Genomic DNA, 20017 nt, shown 5'->3' with positions numbered 1-20017 from the left:
AGCACCTGAAAGGAAACTTTATGCATCAAACAGCCAAGTTTTACCAAGACAACTTTTCAAATTCAGCCAATCCATTGAAACCAAGCCCTTAGACACTAAAAACCTCTCAAATTTAATATCTAACGGTGTTCTACAACCTAGAATCAATCTAATTGCAAGGAAATGCATGGCTGTTCAAGGGTATAACAAAGGGGATTTTTTGGAAATCCATTTGGAAAAATCGACAGAGTCAATGGCCACTGCTTGCAGAGCTCATTGTTCTGGGACAGCGACGGCACCAGGCCTGCAGTACTCATCTGCACCAGTGTGAGGCAGTCATGAGCTGGCTCAAATCAGCACCCATGGGTCTGGGCAGTGTTTGCCACTGGGTGCACCAGTGCACACAGGTCAGGCAGACTCAGACTCAGGCAATCCCACTGGCACAGAGGCTGATGGACCAGGGCCAGGGCCGGGGCCACTGCTTGGAGATGGAGCCGGCCCATGGGGGTAACCAACTCGCTTCAGCCCAGAATCAGGGGCCGCCTGGACGCAGGACTCAGGTCACCCTGGAATCTGATACAATTCCCACCGACACCCCCTCCCAACAGCTGGAGAGTGAGAGGGAGGGAGTTGCCGTAACATGGCCAAGAGATCAACCCAGCCTTATCCAACGATTTCTCAATCCCGAGTTCCCCAGTACAACAAGCACAGAGACAGGGGCAAGTGGAATGGTTGGGAGCCAGAGGGAGGGAAGGATAGGGTTGGAGGTTGGTGGGGGGTTTGGGGTAATGACAACACCAAAATAGGAACGAGACTGCAACCCAGCTGCGCACCTCCACAGAAGGTGAGATCTGAACTAAACACTGGAGCAGGAGGAGACCATTCGACCCATCCGGTCCCCTGCACAGTCAGAAAGGCTGACTCCTATCTCCCCATGTCTCCCTGTCTCCACCCCAAACACCACCCCCCCCCCCCAGCAACACCCCACAGCCACACCAACAACTGGCAGGGACAGCCAAACCCAAGAGCAGCCAATGGGATTTGCAGATTTGGGAGCCTACCTCGGGCAGCCAATCAGAGTCAACCATCCTGCGGTTGCTATGGGGGTGTGGACGATGCTAACCAATGGGAGGCTGGGACTTGGGTTGCCGGGGCGTGTGGGAGGGTGGAGCAAGGATCAGCCAATGAGATTCCGTGATTGTGAAAGGGGGCAGGGCCAAGGGGCACCAATGGGAGAGGGCCTGAGGTAGTGGGTGTGTGTGTGTGTGTGTGTGTGGTCCTCGGAGTGAGAGAGTATTGGTGTCAGGGGGAGGGGGACAGACAGGGTCACAGACACAGGGACAGACAGGGTCACAGACACAGGGACAGACAGGGTCACAGACACAGGGATACAGCTCCCACTCACCCAGTCTTTGGGACAGTTCCCAGTCTGTGGCTGCTTCCCTGTTTACAGTTACCATGGAGACCAGTCCACAGTGTGTCAACAACACAGCTTCCCTCTCGGTTTTCCATGAGACTCCACTCCTGTCCCTTTCTCAGGACAAAATCTCCAACGATGCTCACGACAAGGACACCAGCCCCGACAAGATGTACCTTGGAGCCCGAGGTGGGTGAGTGGGCTGATTTGGGGATTGGGGTGGGGGAGGGTAACTTTCTGTCCCCACCGACACCAGCCACAGATGGTTCATTTGTTCCACACAATCAGACTGTTAACAAGCTCAAACCGAGACAGACTGCTGTGGGGCTGGAGATTAATGTTCCCCGGGCTGGGGAAACTGCAAAAAATGGTCTATGTCACGGTCCCAGGCATACCCCGGACCCCTCAGTACTAACCGTCCGACAGTGCGGCGCTCCCTCAGCACTGAACCTCCGACAATGCGGCGCTCCCTCAGCGCTGACCCTCTGACAGTGCGGCACTCTGTCAGTGCTGACCCTCCTGCTGTGTGTTTGGCCTGGCACTTATTCTAACTGTTCCATTACAGAAACCTCCTTGAATTCCCAACAGAAAAGTTCACCAGTCTGCCTCTCCTTTCCAAACCCATGTCACTTTCCCCACAGCACATCCTTGTCTCCACCACATCCCCACTGTCACCCTGACCATCTCTGCCTCCCTCCTGCCCCTTCTTCACGATCCCAATCGTGTTCCCCTCCCTCCCCTCTCTCACTGCTCTCCGGGGAAGGAAGCTTCTCTGAAATTCAGTGTATCCCTTCTTCTCCCAATATGTTGATGGCATGTTTGTCGCAAACTTTCCCTAGGGAAGGTGGAAGCTGGAGGAGCTGAGGGGTGGTGGCCCAGTCTTGGACTCCAATGAGGAATGTGGGGCTGGTGTTGCGGGGGTGTAAGGAACAGCCCCCAGACCCTCGCCAGAGTCCTCGCCGCTTCACCTTGACCATAGCTTGTCTGGAAATCTGGCTCACAGTCTGGGAGCAGCTCCCCATTGTCTGGGAGTGCAGCAGTCAGGAAGCTGGCGGGGTTGGGTTGGGGGGAACGGGTGAGTGTTCGGGGTGGCCTGGCAATGCACTCGGAGGTTGTAGGGACGTAACGTTTGAGCAGAGGGCCGGGAGCCTGAGCAGTGAGACACACACACACACGCACACACACAGTGGGGTGCTCAGACAGACCACGCCTGCTCTGGGATAGAAGGCAGCTGGTGTTTCAGGCAACAGGGACTTTCTCCAAAGTGTCCACGTCTCAGTGTTTTTGACTGAGGACTCGGTCGGTCAGCCCTCACGCACCTACTCGACCCTGCAGTCACACTGTGTCTCATCTGTTTACCCCCTGAACTCCACTTGGAGTCAAAGTAACAGCCCTTTAGTCCAACTCATCCATGCTGACCAGACATCCCAATGTGACCTCGTCTGTATATGGCCCATAGCCCTTGAAACCGTTGCTTTTCATAAACCCATACAGATGCCTTTTAAATGTTTAATGCCTCTTCCTCTGGCAGCTCATTCCATACACGCACCACCCTCTGCGTGAAAAAGTTGCCCCTTTCACCTTCAACTGATGCCCCTCTAGTTTTGGACTCCACTACCTTGGGAACAAGACCTTACCTATTTATCCTATCCACGCCCCTCATGATTTTATAAACCTCTACAAGGTCACCCCTCAGCCTCCGACAGTCCAGGGAAAATAGCCCCAGCCTATCCAGCCTCTCCCTGTGGCTCCAACCTGCCAACCCTGGCAACATCCTTGTAAATCTTTTCTGAACCCTTTCCAGTTTCACAACATCCTTCCTACAACAGGGAGAGGAGAATTGAAAGCAATGTTCCAAAAGTGGCTCTAACCAATGTCCTGGACCAACTGCAACATGACCATCCCAACTTCCATACTCAATACACTGACCAATAAAGGCAGGAATTCTGAATCCCTTCTTCACTATCCCTATCTACCTGTGACTCCATTTTCAAGGAATGATGAACCTGCACTCTGAGGTCTCTCTGTTCAGCAACACTCCCCAGGACCTTACCATTAAATGTATGTATCCTGCCCTGATTTGCCTTTCCAAAATGCAGCACCTCACATTGATCTAAATTAAACCCCACCTGCCACTCCTCGGCCCATTGGCCCAATACTGACTGCTTTGTTCCATTCCGAGTCCCCTTAATCTGCCATGCAAGGAACATCAGGAGCTGGTTCCTCACAGCACACGACAGCTTGAATCCAGGCTGATAACGCCACGTGCCCCAGTCGGGTTGCACTCTTGGACCAAGATTGTTGGTGACTTTTAACTTGACTTGGCATCTTGTCCCATGGGCAAAAGACACAGAACGTCTGCGAGAGGTGCAGCCTGTTCCCTGTCCCTGCCTCAGATCCTGGAGGATAAAATCCTATCTTCACAGCACTCCATGGCTCTGACCGTGAGAGGGACAGCTCTTTGGAAAGATTTCCATTCCTTGCTGTCTTCCTGTGACTATTACACAACTAATTCCTTGTCCTACAGTACCCCAACAACAGGAGACACCTGTCAACCCTGCCTTGTGTGATCAAAGATATCATTTCATTGGAGAAAGTTCAGGATGTGGACGAGGATGATCCTCGGTACGGAGGGTTTGTCTTATGAGCAAAGGCGAAACAGGTTGGGTGTCCGCCCTCTGGAGTTTGGATCAAGTGAAACGTCGAGGGGCTTGACAAGGTCAATGCTGAGAGGGTGTTTCCCCTCGTGGGAGAGTCTAGGACCAGAGGGCAGGGGTGGGGGTGGGGTGCAGAGTGCTTGTCGACATTGAAGACTGAGATAGAGAGGCTCTCAATCAGTCAGGAAACGGAGATGGGGGCGGGGCAGTGGGCGGAAAGGGTAGCAAAGTGGGTGTGAGGAATGTTGGATCAGCCATCAGCCATGATCCTGTTGAAGGGCAGCGCAGGGTTGAGGGGCTGAATGGCCAGCTGTTGCTCCGGTTTCTTGCGGTCCCTCTAGCTATTCGCTATTTCAACACCATCGTCCCTCATTCTCCAGAACTCGAACAGGCAAAGGCACAGTCTCTTCATTCCATGCCTGTAAATATCCCGCACGACAGTCAACGGGGGGCTTTCCCAAGGCCTTCAGAAGGTGGAAATAGTGCGGAAGGGGATGAGGAAAACGGCAGAAGACTGGTTCTCGGTTTGTGCAGTGAAAATGAGCTCATTGACCCCCTGCAGGGGAAACCGCTGCGTGATATTACCATCCACCCATTGCAACGATGGTCCGAGGGACCACTGTGAATCGAGGGCAGTGTGTGCCTTTCCCCGAGACTGAGTAGCCAGAGGTGAACACGAGAGACTGACTCCCTGGTACCTGTGTTGTTTGCAGAGTACTATGCGGAGGATGGCCAGGTCTGGACAATGTCTGTAGTCAGGAAGGTTCAGCGGCAGATGCTGACCGAACCCACGCGGTGCCTGGAATATTTATCGGTGCTGGGACAGCCCGAGTTTAACAGGGCAGCGACCGCCCTCATCCTGGGCAGGGAGAGCATTGCTATTGTGGAGAACAGGGTGAGTCTTCCTGGGAAAGGTTTGGTTGGTTCAAACCGTTTGGCAGGGCTCACGCTGGCAGTGGTGGTCACCTGTGTGTACGTGTGTCTGTGTGCGCGCACCGGTCAGTGTGCACGTGCGTCTGCCTGTGTCTGTGTGCCTGTCAGTGAGCATGTGCATCTGTGTCTGTCTGTGTGTGTGTGTGTGTGTGTGTGTGTGTGCCTGTCAGTGTGCACGTGCATCTGTGTCTGTCTGTGTGTGTGCCTGTCAGTGTGCACGTGCATCTGCCTGTGTCTGTGTGTGCCTGTCAGTGAGCATGTGCACCTGTCTTTGTGTGTGCCTGTCAGTGTGCATGTCTGTCTGCCTGTGTCAGTGTGTGCCTGTCAGTGAGCACGTGCATCTGTCTGTGTGTGTGTGCCTGTCAGTGTGCACGTACGTCTGCCTGTGTCTCTGTGTGCCTGTCAGTGAGCATGAGCACCTGTCTGTGTCTGTGGGTGTGTGCCTGTCAGTGTGCACGTGCATCTGTGTCTGCCTGTGTCTGTCTGTGTGTGCCTGTCAGTGAGCATGTGCATCTGTCTGTGTGTGTGTGTGCCTGTCAGTGTGCATGTGCGTCTGCCTGTGTCTGTGTGTGCCTGTCAGTGAGCATGAGCACCTGTCTGTGTCTGTGGGTGTGTGCCTGTCAGTGTGCATGTGCGTCTGCCTGTGTCTGTGTGTGCCTGTCAGTGAGCATGAGCACCTGTCTGTGTGTGTGTGTGTGTGTGTGTGTGTGCCTGTCAGTGGTGCACGTTGCTCTGCCTGTGCCTGTGTGTGCCTGTCAGTGTGCACGTGCACCTGTGTCTGTGTGTGCCTGTCAGTGTGCACGTGCATCTGCCTGTGTCTGTGTGTGTGTGCCTGTCAGTGTGCACGTGCATCTGCCTGTGTCTGTGTGTGTCTGTGTGCCTGTCAGTGTGCACGTGCATCTGCCTGTGTCTGTGTGTCTGTGTCTGTGTCCCTGTCAGTGTGCACGTGCACCTGTGTCTGTGTGTGCCTGTCAGTGTGCACGTGCATCTGCCTGTGTCTGTGTGTGTGTGCCTGTCAGTGTGCACGTGCATCTGCCTGTGTCTGTGTGTGTCTGTGTGCCTGTCAGTGTGCACGTGCATCTGCCTGTGTCTGTGTGTCTGTGTCTGTGTCCCTGTCAGTGTGCACATGCACCTGTGTCTGTGTGTGCCTGTCAGAGTGCACGTGCGCCTGCCTGTGTCTGTGTGCCTGTCAGAGTGCACGTGCATCTGCCTGTGTGTGCCTGTCAGTGTGCATGTGCATCTGTCAGTGCCTGTGTGTGTGTCTGTCAGTGTGCACGTGCATCTGCCTGTGTCTGTGTGTGCCTGTCAGTGTGCACGTGCATCTGTCAGTGCCTGTGTGTGTGTCTGTCAGTGTGCACGTGCACCTGTGTCTGTGTGTGTGTGCCTGTCAGAGTGCACGTGCGTCTGCCTGTGTCAGTGTGTGTGTGCCTGTCAGTGTGCATGTGCATCTGCCTGTGTCTGCGTCTGTGCGTGCCTGTCAATGAGCACGTGTGCCTGTCTGCCTCTGTGTGAGTAAGGGAGAGAGACTGTTGTGGATGTCTGCAATAACTTGGAGCTATGTTCCTCAGTGCACAGAGAGCTGGAGTTTGAGCCCTGGGGAGATTTTCCCACAAGGGTCCTGGGAAGCTCCCTGGTGAGGGAGGGGGACCTCACCCTCTGCCCATTGGGCATAGAATTGGGGCACACACCTTGGGCTGACCACACTGTCCCTCCGTCCCCTCTCTCTGGAAAGGACCCTCTGTCAATACCTTGGCAGTTCTCTGAGTGGTCCTCTTGGGGATGCTGCAGGCCGCCATCACAAGGCAGGTTGGGAGGCACTGCTGAGGCCCTTCTCGTGACCTCCCACTGGGTGCCATTGCAGGGAGATCGCATACTCCCTGGGGGTGAAAGACACGTTGCCCACCCCTTACCCCGAGCATAGGCTCTGGGGGTATGTGGGGTGGGTACAGCAGGCTGGATGCACAGGGTGATGTTGGGAGGGGGGCTTGTTTGGGTGTTTGAGGGTGGGGAGAGAATGACACTGCGAGATGTTGAAGGTTCCTCTCATTATTGACCACCCGCATCCCCCTTTTCTCTCTCTCTCTCTCTCCCCCACCCCTACCCAGGCCGACAGTATCCAGGTTCCGGGAGCAGATGCAGCCCTTTTCATGGCCGCACAGTTTCTCAAGCAATGGTTCACCATTACTCACCCTCGGCCAACCACTGTCTACATCTCGGAGCCCTGCTGGGGTGGGTCATCCTGCAACACTCCTGCCACCCACCCTCCCCACCCCCAGGGCCAACGCTGTCCTGCTTCCCCCACCCACCCCCCCTCCAGGGCCAACAGTTTCCTGCTCCCCCAACCACCCCCAGGGCCAATGCTGTCCTGCTCCCCCACTCACCCCCCAGGGCCAACGCTGTCCTGCTCCCCCCCACCCAACCCCAGGGCCAACGCTGTCCTGCTTCCCCACTCACCTCCCAGGGCCAACACTGTCCTGCTCCACCCCCAGGGCCAACGCTGTCCTGTTCCCCCCCACCGCCACCCAGGGCCAATGCTGTCCTCCCACCACCGCCTCCCCAGGGGCAACACCTTCCGACCCATCTCCCTCCATCCACCCACCACCCCCCCCGCCCCCGGGGCAACACCTTCAGTTCCATCTCCACCCACCACCCCCTCTGCAGGGGCAACACCTTCCAACCCATCTCCCTCCATCCACCCACCCACCCACCCCTCCCCCCCGGGGCAACAGCTTCCTGCCCCCAGTGTTCTTGCCCTCCCCCCCTTTCTCATTGGGCCCCCTCCACTCTTCCAGATGCTGCTCACAGGGGATTTCCCCCATCCCCACCCCCTCCACACCACCCACCACTCACCCTCTGAACCACCCCCATGGACTGGGTGTGGAGCACCCTCCTCCCCCACCTACCCGTCCCCCTCCCTCAGCGTTGGCCTGACCCAGAGCCCAAGATCTCCACTACTCAGAGCGAGCACCCGCCAGTCCCAGGCTGCAGTCCCACTCCTGGCCAGAGAGAAGCGCCATCTGTCTTGGGGTGGGGTTGGGTCACGGGGCAGCCCATGCTGGTCCTCCTGGGTGTTCATCACAACCACATTCCCACCCTTCCCCCCATGAACTGCCACAAACCAACAGCAACCCCCCGGTAACCAGGCATCCTGGCATTTCTGCTGTGGGATCTTGCTGTGTGCATGCGCACACATACTTCTTCCTGTCATAATCACATTCCCAAACCAAATGTGCTAACCCTTACCCTAACCCCCTCAGGCCGCTCCAGGGACGTGCTGGGCGCTACGTAAATTCAAGGTGAGCCTGTGCGTTCGCGAGATTCCCCCCCCACCCCCCCCAGCTCTGGTGCCACACCGGTGGAAGTGGGCAGGGTCCCAGGCTTTGAGCCAGAGCAATGATGGTGCCCAGGTACCCGGTGATGGACGTTCCTGGGGTTGGCAGGGCAGGGGGTGTGGTGGGGTATCCCTGGGCCAGGACTGACAGGACAGAGACTGTGTGGGCCCCGTGTGGGAATAATCTCCCCGTCTCTGCTTGTGTTCCCGGCAGAGTCACACACATTCGCCTTCCACGGAGCTGGCTTCACCGATATCCGTCATTACCAGTACTGGGACAGCGAGAGGGCGCGCCTGGCCATTCCACAGTGGCTGCAGGACATGGAGGTATCTGACCCTGGGTAGTGACAGGGGCCCCGGCAGGCTGACGGAGAGAGGAGTACAGACATAAACTCCCCCCCACCCACACACACACACACACACACACACACACACACACACACACAAACACACACACACACACACACACACACACACACACACACACACACACACGCACTGAGACTGGAGAATGGGACGCTTCATCCAACAGGGAACAGAGAGTCATGCAGCATGGATACAGGCCCTTCAGCCCAACCAGTCCATGCTGAACATCATCCCAAGGTAAACTAGCCCCACCCGCTTGCTCCTGGCCCACGTCCCTCCAAACCTTTCCTGTTCATGTATTTATCCGAATGTCTATTAAACATTGTAACTGTACCGACACACACCACTTCCTCTGGAAGCTCGTTCCACACGCAAACCATCCTCAGTGTGCAAAATTAACCTCATGTCTTGTTTTAAAATCTCTCTCCACTCACTTTCAAAATATATCGCCTGTTCTTGAGACACCCAGCCAGGGGAAAAGACACCTATCATTAATCTTCTGTATACACCTCATGTGCTCCAGTGAAAAAAGGTCCCAGCCCTTCCCAAACTCAAACCCTCCATTCCTGGCAGCATCCCGGTAAAGAGATGGTAAGGACTGTGAATGCTGGAGTCAGAGATAACGTGGTGTAGAGCTGGATGAACACAGCGGGCCAGGCAGCATCAGGGGAGCAGGAAGGCTGACGTCTCAGGTTAGGGTCCCTCTCCAGTTTAACAACATGCTCCCTGTAACTGGGCGAGCAGAACTGGTCACAGTACTCCAGAAGAGGCCTCGTCAATGTCCTGTACAACCTCAATGCCACTTCAGTGACAAATGACCCTCCCTCCCTGCCCTAACCCCAGCCCAAGTTAGATTCCTGACTGAACGTCTCAACCAAAGTCCCAGCTCTCCCCCTCCACCATCCCCAAATCCCTGTGCCTGGGGCAGTGAGCTGTATGGAACTGGTCTCCATCCTGTCCACCTCCCCAGGGATGGTGCAACCCAGATGGAGGGATGAGGTTTGGGTGGGGGTGGGGATGGGGGCGTTGTGGGGAATGGATTTGGGTGGATCTCAGGAACGGAAATGGATTTGAGAGGGGGGGTGGCAAAGGGGAGTGCAGAGGGTGAGAGAAACAGTTGAGAAGGTTATTTGGTTTAAAAGCGGAAACCTCTCACTAACAGTTGGCCAGCTGGTCACACCAGTTCATTGTCCCCTTTGTGGGTGGTGGAACTGGAAACTGCTGACCCTTACACTGTTCAATACCAGCCCTCAACCCTGCCTCGGTCCGTCAGACCTGAAAGGCAGGGCACACACTTCCACAACACCTTCCATTCACTTCCTGCTCATCCCGGCCCTCTTCTTCACCCCCACCATCGCAGCCTCACCCCGCAACCACCCACACAGCCAGCAGCTCGGAAGGACGGCTATGGGCAATGGCCAAGCACAAAGAGGGAGGGACGTTCCAGGTTTTGTGTGAGGAAGGAGAAACCCCTTGCCTCCTCCGAAGGGGGCAGAAAACGAGTTGGGCAGCCCCTCGAGAGACGCCAGCTCATGGGGCTGCAGGGAGGCACTGGAGGGGAGGGCGAGCGTGCCAATGGTTCAATGGATGGTATGGAAATGGGGGTGGGGGGGAGACTGGCTCCTTTGGTGTGAGAGAGCTTGGCTCACCGTGTTTGGTCAGGCTTGGAGAATGTTTCAGAGGGACTCAGAGCATGGCTTTGTGGGGAGCATCCTTGGGGGCGTGGTGGGGGTGGCAGGGGGCGGCGATGAGCGTTGGCCAAGCCCGCGCCGCGCACACGTCACCTGTGTCTCTGCGCACTTTCTCCAGAACGCTCCGGAACATTCCATCATCGTATTACACATTGCAGCTCACTGGCCGTCAGCCACGGATCCGACCCCTGCCGAGTGGAAGGAAATCGCCGAGGTCATGAAGGTGAGGGGTCAAGGCAAGACCTCTTCAAAAGTGCCCCACCACCCCCACCCCCTTCACCCCACTCAGAATGGCAGTGCCCCTGACCGAGACACAAATGGAGATGTCAGGAAGAGGGAGGGCATGGCCAATGGGCTGTTATCACCAGAGGATTCATTCAGTGACCCAGGTCACATTCTGGGGGCCCAGGTTCAAATCCCACCACGGCAGATGGAAGAATTGGAACTCGATAAAAAAATGTCTCATGGTAACCATGTAACCAGTGTCAATTGTTGGAGAAGCCCGTTCTGGGTCACTAATGAGATGGTTAGAGCATTTAAAGGACTCTTGGATAGGCACATGGTTGATAGTAAAATGAATGTTACGCGGGTTCATTGGATCTTAAAGTAGGATAACAGGTCATTGTGTGCCAAAGGGCCTGTACTGTGCTGGACTGTTACATGTTCTATGTTCCAACTGCAGATTCAGAGATAACACAGTGCGGAGCTGGAGGGACACAGCAGGCCAGGCAGCATCAGCAAAGTTCAGAAAACGTCAGCCTTCCCACTTCTCTATTGCTGCCTGGCTTGCTGTGTTCATCCAGCTCCACACTGTGTTATCTCTGGGTCACTCACGTCATTAAGGGAAGGAAATCTACCACCCTTACCTGGTCTGGGCTCCGTGTGACTCCAGACCCACAACAATGGCCCCTTTGGTAACTGAGGATGGGCAGTCAATGATGACCCTGCCCATGACAGCCCACATCCTGGAGACAAATTAAAAAGGAGAGGGGGTGCTGCACTGTCGCAGCAGGGACAGGAAACAAAGGTCCCCTCACCTTCAATCCATCAAAAGATGTCCAGTCATTCTCACTGGCTGACGCCCCTTGCCCTGAAAGAGTTAACTTGGTAGCTTTGCAATCGCTTTGCCCCTGGGAGGAGCTGGTCAGTTTAACCTCACAGTTTAAGCTCATCAGGTCTACAGGGTACAGCATGACAGTGCAGACTGAAAGCCTGTTACAGAGAAGGTGTAATTGCCTTTGACCTCCTGACCTTTAGAGCAGAGGCTAGCAGGGCAGAATTCGGCCATTCGGCCCATTCAGTCTGCTCTGCCATCATGCCATGGCTGATATGCTTCTCAACCCTGTTCTTCTACCTTCTCACTGTAACCATTAAACCCCTGACTCATCAAAACCCTGTCTGACTCTCTCTGTCCGAAACACACGTGATGACCTGCAGAGTCTTGGGGAGTCCCACACATCCACCCACCTCTGGCTGAAGGCATTTCTCCATGTCTCGGTCCTGAAGGGTCATCCCTTTCCTCCCAGCCCGTGCCCTCAGGCCCTAGTCTCTCCCAGTGGTACCATCTTCTCCTTGTCCACTCTATCAACATGGTTGACTAGTGGAGATAACCTGTTACCTCACCCTTACCAGAAGAACCAGATCGCTGGTCCTCACCTCACTGCTTTGTCCTGTCTCAGACTGCACCACCCAAAACCCCCAAGGCCCAGTCCCCATCTCCAGTCATGCATGTGTAGGGCCTTTAGGAAGGCCCGAGGCTCCTTCTGATGGAGCTGAGCATATTGACCCACATGAATCCAGCGGCGTGAACCTTTCAGCTGGGACTCTCCACTGGAGAAGCCGGGACCCTGTCAAAAGGGAGATTATGACAGAGGGGTCTCTCCCCACTTGGGCTGACTATGTAAGAACATAAGAAATAGAAGCAGCAGTAGGCCATCTGGCACCTCGATCCTGCTCCCCCATTCAATAAGATTGTGGCTGATGTTCTCCACCCTCTCACCATAACTCTTAATTCCTTCACTGTTCAAAAATCTGTCTTTGCCTTAAAAACATTCAACAAGGAAGCCTCAACTGCTTCACTGGGCAGGGAATTCCACAGAATCACAACTCTTTGGGTGACGAAGTTCCTCCTGACCTCAGTCCTACACCTGCTTCCCTTTACTTTGAGGCAATGCCCTCGAGTCCTTGTGGAAACAACCTCCCTGCCTCCACTTTATCTATTCCCTTCATAATCTTATATGTTTGTATAAGATTCCAACTTCATTCCTCTGAGTTCCAATGAGTATAGTCCCAGTCTACTCAGTCTCTCCTCATAAGCCAACCCTCTCAGCTCTCGAAACAACTGAGTGAATGTTGCCCTCCAATGTCAATCCATTGTTTCTCAAGGAAGGCGACCCAAACTACAAATGCCAGGATTTGGCTAAGAGATGCAGCTGGGGGTTGGGAGAGAATGTCTTGATTTGGGGTGAACCTGTTGCGGAATTGGAGCCAATGCTGGATTTTGATCTGGAATTGTCGGGCCACACGGTGCGTGAGTGGGAGAACAGGAGTGACCAGACTGACGTTGTGGAGGGTCAAGGGGAGCTTTCAGCTGCCCGGTTTCTCTGGGGCAAGGGTGGGGCATGGGGGGCGTGGCACGAGAGCGGGCGGAGACAGTGTGACAGAGAAACCCTTTCCGAGGGGATCCACACAAACACTTTTCCCCCTCTTGACCTCGGGGGCCCTGCTTTCCCTGTCCCTGCGAAGGTGGATCCTTCCTGTGGAATCCCAGCCCCCTGTTAGCGGACGACAGACGATTCCAGGACCGCTGACCATCATTGATTGAACGTCGTTTGTTTTTCTTTGCCCCCCACCCAGCGGAAGAATCTGTTCCCTTTCTTCTTTGTAACATCTCTGGGCCTGGCGAGTGGAGACCTGCACAAAGATGCCTTTCCCGTCAGGCACTTTGTCACTGAACGCTTCGAACTCTTCTGTGCCCAGTCCTTCTCCAAGAACTTTGGCCTATACAGTGAGTGGACTCAGAGGGGCCAGACACAGGGAGGGGAGCTCGGTCGGATTGCGAATCTCACGGGGCGGGGGGGGGGGGGGGGCAGCCCCATCCAGAATTCCACACGAGCTCCACAGGGTCAGCGCTCAGAGAACGCCTCCCTCTTACTGAAGGGACACCATCTCCCACTGAGGCTTGGCTAACGTCTCTCGCCCAGAGGGGCCTGGTCATTTAACACATTCAAGACCCAGCCTTACATTTGTCACTGACTAGGGGGATGGGGGGGGAGCAAAATCGCAGTGGGGGGGCAGTGCGTGTGAGGTGATGGGGGAAAATGGACAACTAATTACATTTGATGCCACAATGACATTGAACAAGCTGAAGGGGCTGAATGGCCTCTTGCTCTCTCTGATGATCCCCCACAATGGTTCTAGTCGTAGACAGTGACAGAGAGCACCGTTCTCACGTTGTATGCTGTCCTGACATGGGAGGGGTTAGTGGAGCTCGTGTGTGAAGGCTGAAAGGGAGAGATAGCATAGGCCCAGGAAACAGCAGATACATGGGAACACCATCGGCCCCAAGTCATTATATATCACTGTCCTCTGTCGCCGGGTAAAAATCCTGGAATTCCCTCCCTCAAGGGCACTGTGGGTCAACCCACAGCACATGGACTGCAGTGGTTCAAGAAAGCAGCTCACCCCCACCTTCTCAAGGGGCAACTAGGGACAGGGCAATAAATGCTGGGCCCAGGCAGCGAGGCCCACATCCCATGAGTGAATCAAATAAATTTGCCATCACTGGTAGAGTTGGAGAGACCCGTGTGGATCATATTGAAGACTTGGTCTTCTGAATGGTCCATCTTCAGGGAGAGGGTAGGCCACAGGTCAGCAGTGGCTCCCATCCCCACTGCCCTGTGCTGTCCCCCACTCTGCTGCCTCTCCTACCCAGAGTGCCCTGCACCCAACCCACCTGCCCATTCCCAACACCTTGGGCCTTTGCTCGGCATCATTCCCAAAGCAATCGAGGATTTGCAGGCCGGGGCTGTTTGGTGACCAAGCCAAGCCTTTGTAAAGTCGCTGCACAGTTGATGTCAGCAGAAACACATCAGCAGGGGTCACTATAAATCTGATTAAATACAGGGTCAGCATGGAAGTGAGGGAGGAGATTCTGGAGTTTACAACAGCTCCATCAGAACCATGGGAAAACAGAGAATTAGGAACATGCTCCACCAGCCAGTCTCATCATCCCGTTTGGTTTTGTCCTGTCCCCACTTTCTCCCAATCCCCTTTACTCCCTGCAGGTGGAAAAACTGGATCTAACCCCTTCCTGAAATAACTGAAGGGAAGCTTGAGAGAGAGAGGGGGAGGAATTGGAGCAGGACGGAGATTCCCATGGGAGCTGTGAGAGATGGGCACACGGAAGGACATGGGAAGGGTTTGAAACCCAGTCTGAAGGTTGGTCAATTAGGAGCCAGGGTGTTGGTCAACCAGCTTGAGGGGGCTGGGAGTGGGGGGGGGGGGGCACAACGATTGGGAAGGGGTGCAGGGTGATGAGGAGATCATTGGGAAGAGGAAGGATGATGGGGAAGGGGAGATGATTTGAGGGGTTGGGGGGTGGGGGAGAAAGAGGGAATGGGAGGTGAACTCTGGGTAGTTGGACATGCTGCGAGTTCCAGTCCAGACCCCCGGTGTCTGATGGTCTGAGCTTGCCGGAATGATAGTGACCAACCGATTATCACACCAGCTGCACCATTTCATGTGATTCCTTTGCTCCTGTTCCCAGATCAAAGAGTGGGAAGTCTGACATTCGTTTCCAGAGATAACCAGAGTCTGGTCCGAATCCGGTCTCAGTTGGCAGCAGCAGCGATGTCTACTTGGGGAAACCCTCCAAATATGGGCGCCCACATAGTTGTGACGATCCTGAATAACCCAGCCTTCTTCACTGAATGGTGAGCACGGCACCGACTCCTGTCTCCGAGCACATGTGGTCAAGGCAGAGCGAGATCTTTCCTCAGGCTGCTCTCTCCCATCGACAAACATATGGCAGCAGGAGTAGGCCATTCAGCACCTCTAATGTGACCATTCAGCTCAGTTCCCCTGTTCCCAGTTTGTCCCCATATCCCTTTGGTCCCATTTTCCCTCAGGACAACACGGTGGCTCAGTGGTTAGCACTGCTGCCTCACAACACCAGGGATCCGGGTTCCATTCCAGCCTCGGGCGACTGTCTTTGTGGGGTTTACACATTCTCCCTGTATCTTCCCTTGGGTTTCTTCTGGGTGCTCCAGTTTCCTCCCACAGCCCAAAGATGTGCAGGTTAGGGTGGATTGGCCAGGGGAAATGCAAGGTTTCAGGGACCAATTGGGATGCTCTTCAGTGGGCTGAATGACTTGCTTCCGGTCTGTTGGGATTCTAACTCAGTCTGAGTCCCGGAAAATATTCCATGTTTTACCTCAGCTGCTTTCTGCAACAGAGAATTCCACAGGTTCCCCACCTCTCTGGGTGAAGATATCCCTCCTCCTCTCAGTCTGAAATGAGCTATTCCATATCTTCAGGCTGAAGCTCCTGTTCAGGATTGTCCCCTCATCAGGAACATTCTTCCCTGTGTTTACCCTGCCCTGTCAGGTTAGACTTCTACAGGCTTCAGTGAGAATTCAAAGACAGATTGTTCTGGCCCGAGCTGATAGTGGGTCTCGATTAGTCAGACCCCAGATGAACATCTGGCTTGAGAGATCATGGGGGTTTTTGTTTTTTTTGGGTTTGAATGAGATGCTCCCTCACTGAAACACACAGGGCTGCAAGTCTGGTTTTAAACAGCAAGATATAATCTTACTGCTCAGTGGGAAATGGGAATAAAATTGAAGAAACTAATCTGTTTAAACCTAATGCAAGTAATGAATTTTGAAGCTGACAGCTGCTTCCTGGAATTTAAATATTCTCAGCTTCAAGTAACCTCTTCAGGGTTTTATCCCATCAGTTCTGGTCTGCAATTATCCCAGAACTGCTTGCTGGAACCTTTTCCCCCTTTCCTGGGGAGCACGGTTTATCCATCCATCCCCCTTCATCCAGAGGTCTCTGCAAAACTGCCCCGAAACGGAGACAAAAGCTTTCGTTTTCGAGCAATAGGTGTGCCCACCCGACTCCGAGTTTGTTCCCCTTTCAGCTGGAAAAATGGGGAAAATCTGTGCGTGCGGAGGCTGGAGGGTGGGCTGCAGCGCATAGGCTCACCAGCAGAGGGAGTGTTTCCCCAAGGTAACAGTCGGCTCTGTGTGTCTCCCTCCCGCTGTGCCTGGCCTCAGGCAGCACAGCATCAGGAACATGGCCAGGCGTTTGATGCTGACGAGGGAGAAGCTGTCGGAAGAGCTGCGCACTCTGGGAACCCCTAGGCCACTGAACTACATCAGCCGCCAGATCGGACTGTACGTATTCGCCGACTTCACAGGTCAGCTCCCGGCATGGCAAGACCCCTCAGGCGGCCGCAGTGAATGGACCTCACGGTCCGTGAGTCAGGGTCGGAGATTGGGCTGCGGATACGGTCTGGGTCCATGGTTTAGGATCACCACAGGGGAGGCAGAAATCCGACAGGGTCAGCCACCCCCCCCCCCACCCACCCCACCCCCAACCCCCAGCGATGGAAACGTACACCACAGCACCCTGTTTGCAGAAGGTGATACACAGATAATCAGAGCAGCGTGCTGTCCTTCCCCGGTGTCCCACACTGCCATGGGCCGCACGGGGTGTGTTGTGGCATTGTCACTAACCTTGTTTGGGCCTGCATTCAAATCCCAGCGCTGCACTTGGTGGCAATTTAATTCAACATAAGAAATGCTGGTCTAACAATGACCGTGTCACCATTGTCATTTCTTGTTGAAAAAAAACCCCATCTGGTTCACTAATGTCCTTTAGGGAAGGAAACTCCTTACCTGGTCTGTGCCTACATGTGACTCCAGACCCACAGCAGCGTGGCTGTCACTCCACTGCCCTCTGGATGGCCTCACCAGGGAACACCTCATCCGTTGGGTAATTTTTTTAGAAAGAACAGTCAGTTCCCAATATGCCATTTGCCCATTGATTCTGTCTTGGCATTTGACATGGTCATGGCTGATGGGACATCACTCCATCTTTGACCCAGCCCACACCTCGATCCGAAACCAACTGAGAAATAAGTGAAATCTAACAATCTCTTCCTTAAAAATACCTGAAGGCTTAAGTCTCTATCACTCTCTGGGAGAGAGATTTCGAAGGTTTACAGCCCTCCAAGCAACAAACATTCCTCTGATTCTCAGACTCGACAGCCATTCCCATAATTTCCAAGTTGTTCCCTTTGGTTGAAGACCCCCAGCTGACCCGCATTCACAGTGTCTATCCGAGAGTTCAGGAAACCAGAGCAGCATATGGTACCCTGTGTGTTTGAACCAAACTCCTTCCAGAGTTAGCTCCTGTTCTCACATCCGTGCTCACTCTGCTTTACCGGATCATTGGTACTCATGTGTCTGCTCATCACAGTAAATTCCAACAGTTTTCTTGTTACTGATATATGGCTAATGGCTCTCATGGATCCAGCTTTTCTCTCTCACTCTGTGAAACAGTGGGCTGATATTTGCTGTCTCTGTGTAGACTGAAGGTCCTGGGAGTTCATCACCTTTCAGTCCCATGAATTTCTCCGTTCCAATGCTCTGACTGATACCAACCACCTTCAACGCCTCATTCCCCTGATCACTTCGATCTCTTTGTGGGAGATTTTTTTCATCCTTCCTTCTAATGTAAAATTCAATCGTGTCGCTTCCTTCCCCTTTCCCTCTCCCCATCGTAAAATTTATGAAGCAGGGTCCAGGCCCGAAACGTCAGCTTTCCTGCTCCTCTGATGCTGCTTGGCCTGCTGTGGTCATCCAGCTCTACACCGTGTTATCTCAGATTCTTCAGCATCTGCAGTTCCTACTATCTCTGCTAAAAGTTTGTGACACTGGTTAAGATGAATGCACACAATTCAAAGCAATGTTTCTCTTTCCTGCACCTTCACAGTCTGTTTGGATCTTCTCTTTTGCGAGAGATTGTACTTCTGCTTTACTCTCCCTTTCTTACATTACTGTACCTTGGCTGTATTCTCAGAGCCTCCCAATCCTCAGGCTCACTGCCATTCCGAACAAATTTATAATTTTTTTCTTTTAATCTGATGCAATACATAATAAAAACTGAAAGAACTGCAGATGCTGTAAGTCAGCAACAAAAGCAGAAGTTGCTGGAAAAACTCAGCAAGGTCTGGCAACGTCTGTGGAGGAGAAAGCAACGTTCAGAGTTCCGGGTCCGGTGACCCTTCCCCAGGGCTGCTGAGCTTTTTCAGTTTTGGACCAAGCTGCTATACCTCTGTGATGTGGGCTTGACTGTGCTGGTGGGGGATTGGAGGGCCTTCTTGCACAATTGATCGCGGCGGACCGGCAAGGTCGGGGAAAACGGCACGTGGGATCTTGCTGTGCATCTCCCACGGCAAGGGCCGACGATTGAGCCCACCCCGGCCGCCACTTACCGTGTTCCCTTGTGCCTCCCTGACAGATTCTGAGATTGAGTATTTGAAGAAGAGGCGGCACATCCACTTGACGTCCATCGGCCAGATCAACATGAGCCTGATCAACAATCAGAACCTGCCTTATGTGGCGCGCTGTATCAACGAGGCTGTGCAAGCAGCTGGCGAACACCCCGCGTCGGCACAGGCAACTCAACCTTCTTTGCTGGCCGCTCTGCCTGTCTCCCAGATCCTTTCCCTCCAGTGAACCCGCTCTCTTCCTCAAGGGCGAGGTGCAGTCGTACAACAAAAGGGCAGGTTCAGTGCGGGGGGTAGTTTGCTGTGTAAACTTTCAGTGAATAAAACGCAGGGAGAGTGAGAGGCTCGGCTCTGCTGTGGATGTGAGGGCACGTGGGTGTATGGAGACCAGCGCGTTTGAGAGTCACGGTCAATGATGGAGGATAAGGTCGGGGGCGGGGGTGGCGGGGAGGCGCGGGGAGGCCCCAGCATTTCCAGACATCAGCCCGAACATTCTGCAACGCTCGGGGCCAGGGGAGGTTCACAATCTCAGGCACATACAGGGTCTCACAGACACACACAGACACACACAGACACACACAGACAGACAGACACACACACGCACACACACAGACACACGCACAGACACACTCAGAGACAGACACACACAGAGACACACATGCACAGACACACACACACCGACACACACACAGACACGCACAGACAGACAGACAGACAGACACACGCACAGACACACGCACAGACAAACACACAGACAGACACACACACACACACACAGACACACAAACAGACACACCAACGTACCACTGGAGGGAATGAGTGCCTGTGGCTGGAATTGTTCCTGTTCGGGGCTGCAGACATCCCATGGAGTTACAGGGATGATTGTAGTGTGGGAGAAGGTGACTGTACCCTCAGAGAGATGCTGGCTGGTTGCGATTTCCTTCTTCATTCACAGGATGAGGGCATTGCTGGCTGGGCAGCGTTTATTGCCTATCCCTAATTTCCCAGGGGGCAGTTGAGAGTCAACCACATCGCTGTGGGTCTGGAGTCATGTGTAGGCCAAACCAAGTAAGGATGGCAGTTTCCTTCCCTAAAGGATTTTTTTCCCAACAATTGACAAGT

General features: G+C 54.1%; 1 protein-coding gene across 4 annotated transcripts; it reads left to right on the top strand.

The window, feature by feature from the left end:
• Positions 1 to 1231: 1231 nt before the first annotated feature.
• Positions 1232 to 19229, top strand: LOC125448076 (aspartate aminotransferase, cytoplasmic-like). 4 transcript variants are annotated; one of them, XM_048523061.2, is made up of 9 exons: positions 1232 to 1585; positions 4767 to 4948; positions 7092 to 7215; positions 8532 to 8644; positions 10493 to 10597; positions 13231 to 13381; positions 15143 to 15308; positions 16656 to 16798; positions 18907 to 19229. In XM_048523061.2, exons 1-9 carry the CDS (start codon positions 1438 to 1440, stop codon positions 19122 to 19124), a joined length of 1350 nt encoding a protein of 449 aa, XP_048379018.1. In that variant the 5' UTR covers positions 1232 to 1437; the 3' UTR covers positions 19125 to 19229. The 4 variants fall into 4 exon arrangements, with proteins under 4 accessions (XP_048379018.1, XP_048379020.1, XP_048379021.1 ...); XM_048523062.2 differs by having other exon boundaries at positions 1487 to 1589; XM_048523063.2 differs by lacking the exon at positions 10493 to 10597.
• Positions 19230 to 20017: the final 788 nt, after the last annotated feature.

This window comes from Stegostoma tigrinum, chromosome 40, assembly GCF_030684315.1.
Source record: "Stegostoma tigrinum isolate sSteTig4 chromosome 40, sSteTig4.hap1, whole genome shotgun sequence".
Taxonomy (NCBI): domain Eukaryota; kingdom Metazoa; phylum Chordata; class Chondrichthyes; order Orectolobiformes; family Stegostomatidae; genus Stegostoma; species Stegostoma tigrinum.
Note: the sequence above shows the minus strand (reverse complement) of the source record. Positions and strands in the feature narration are given on the sequence as shown.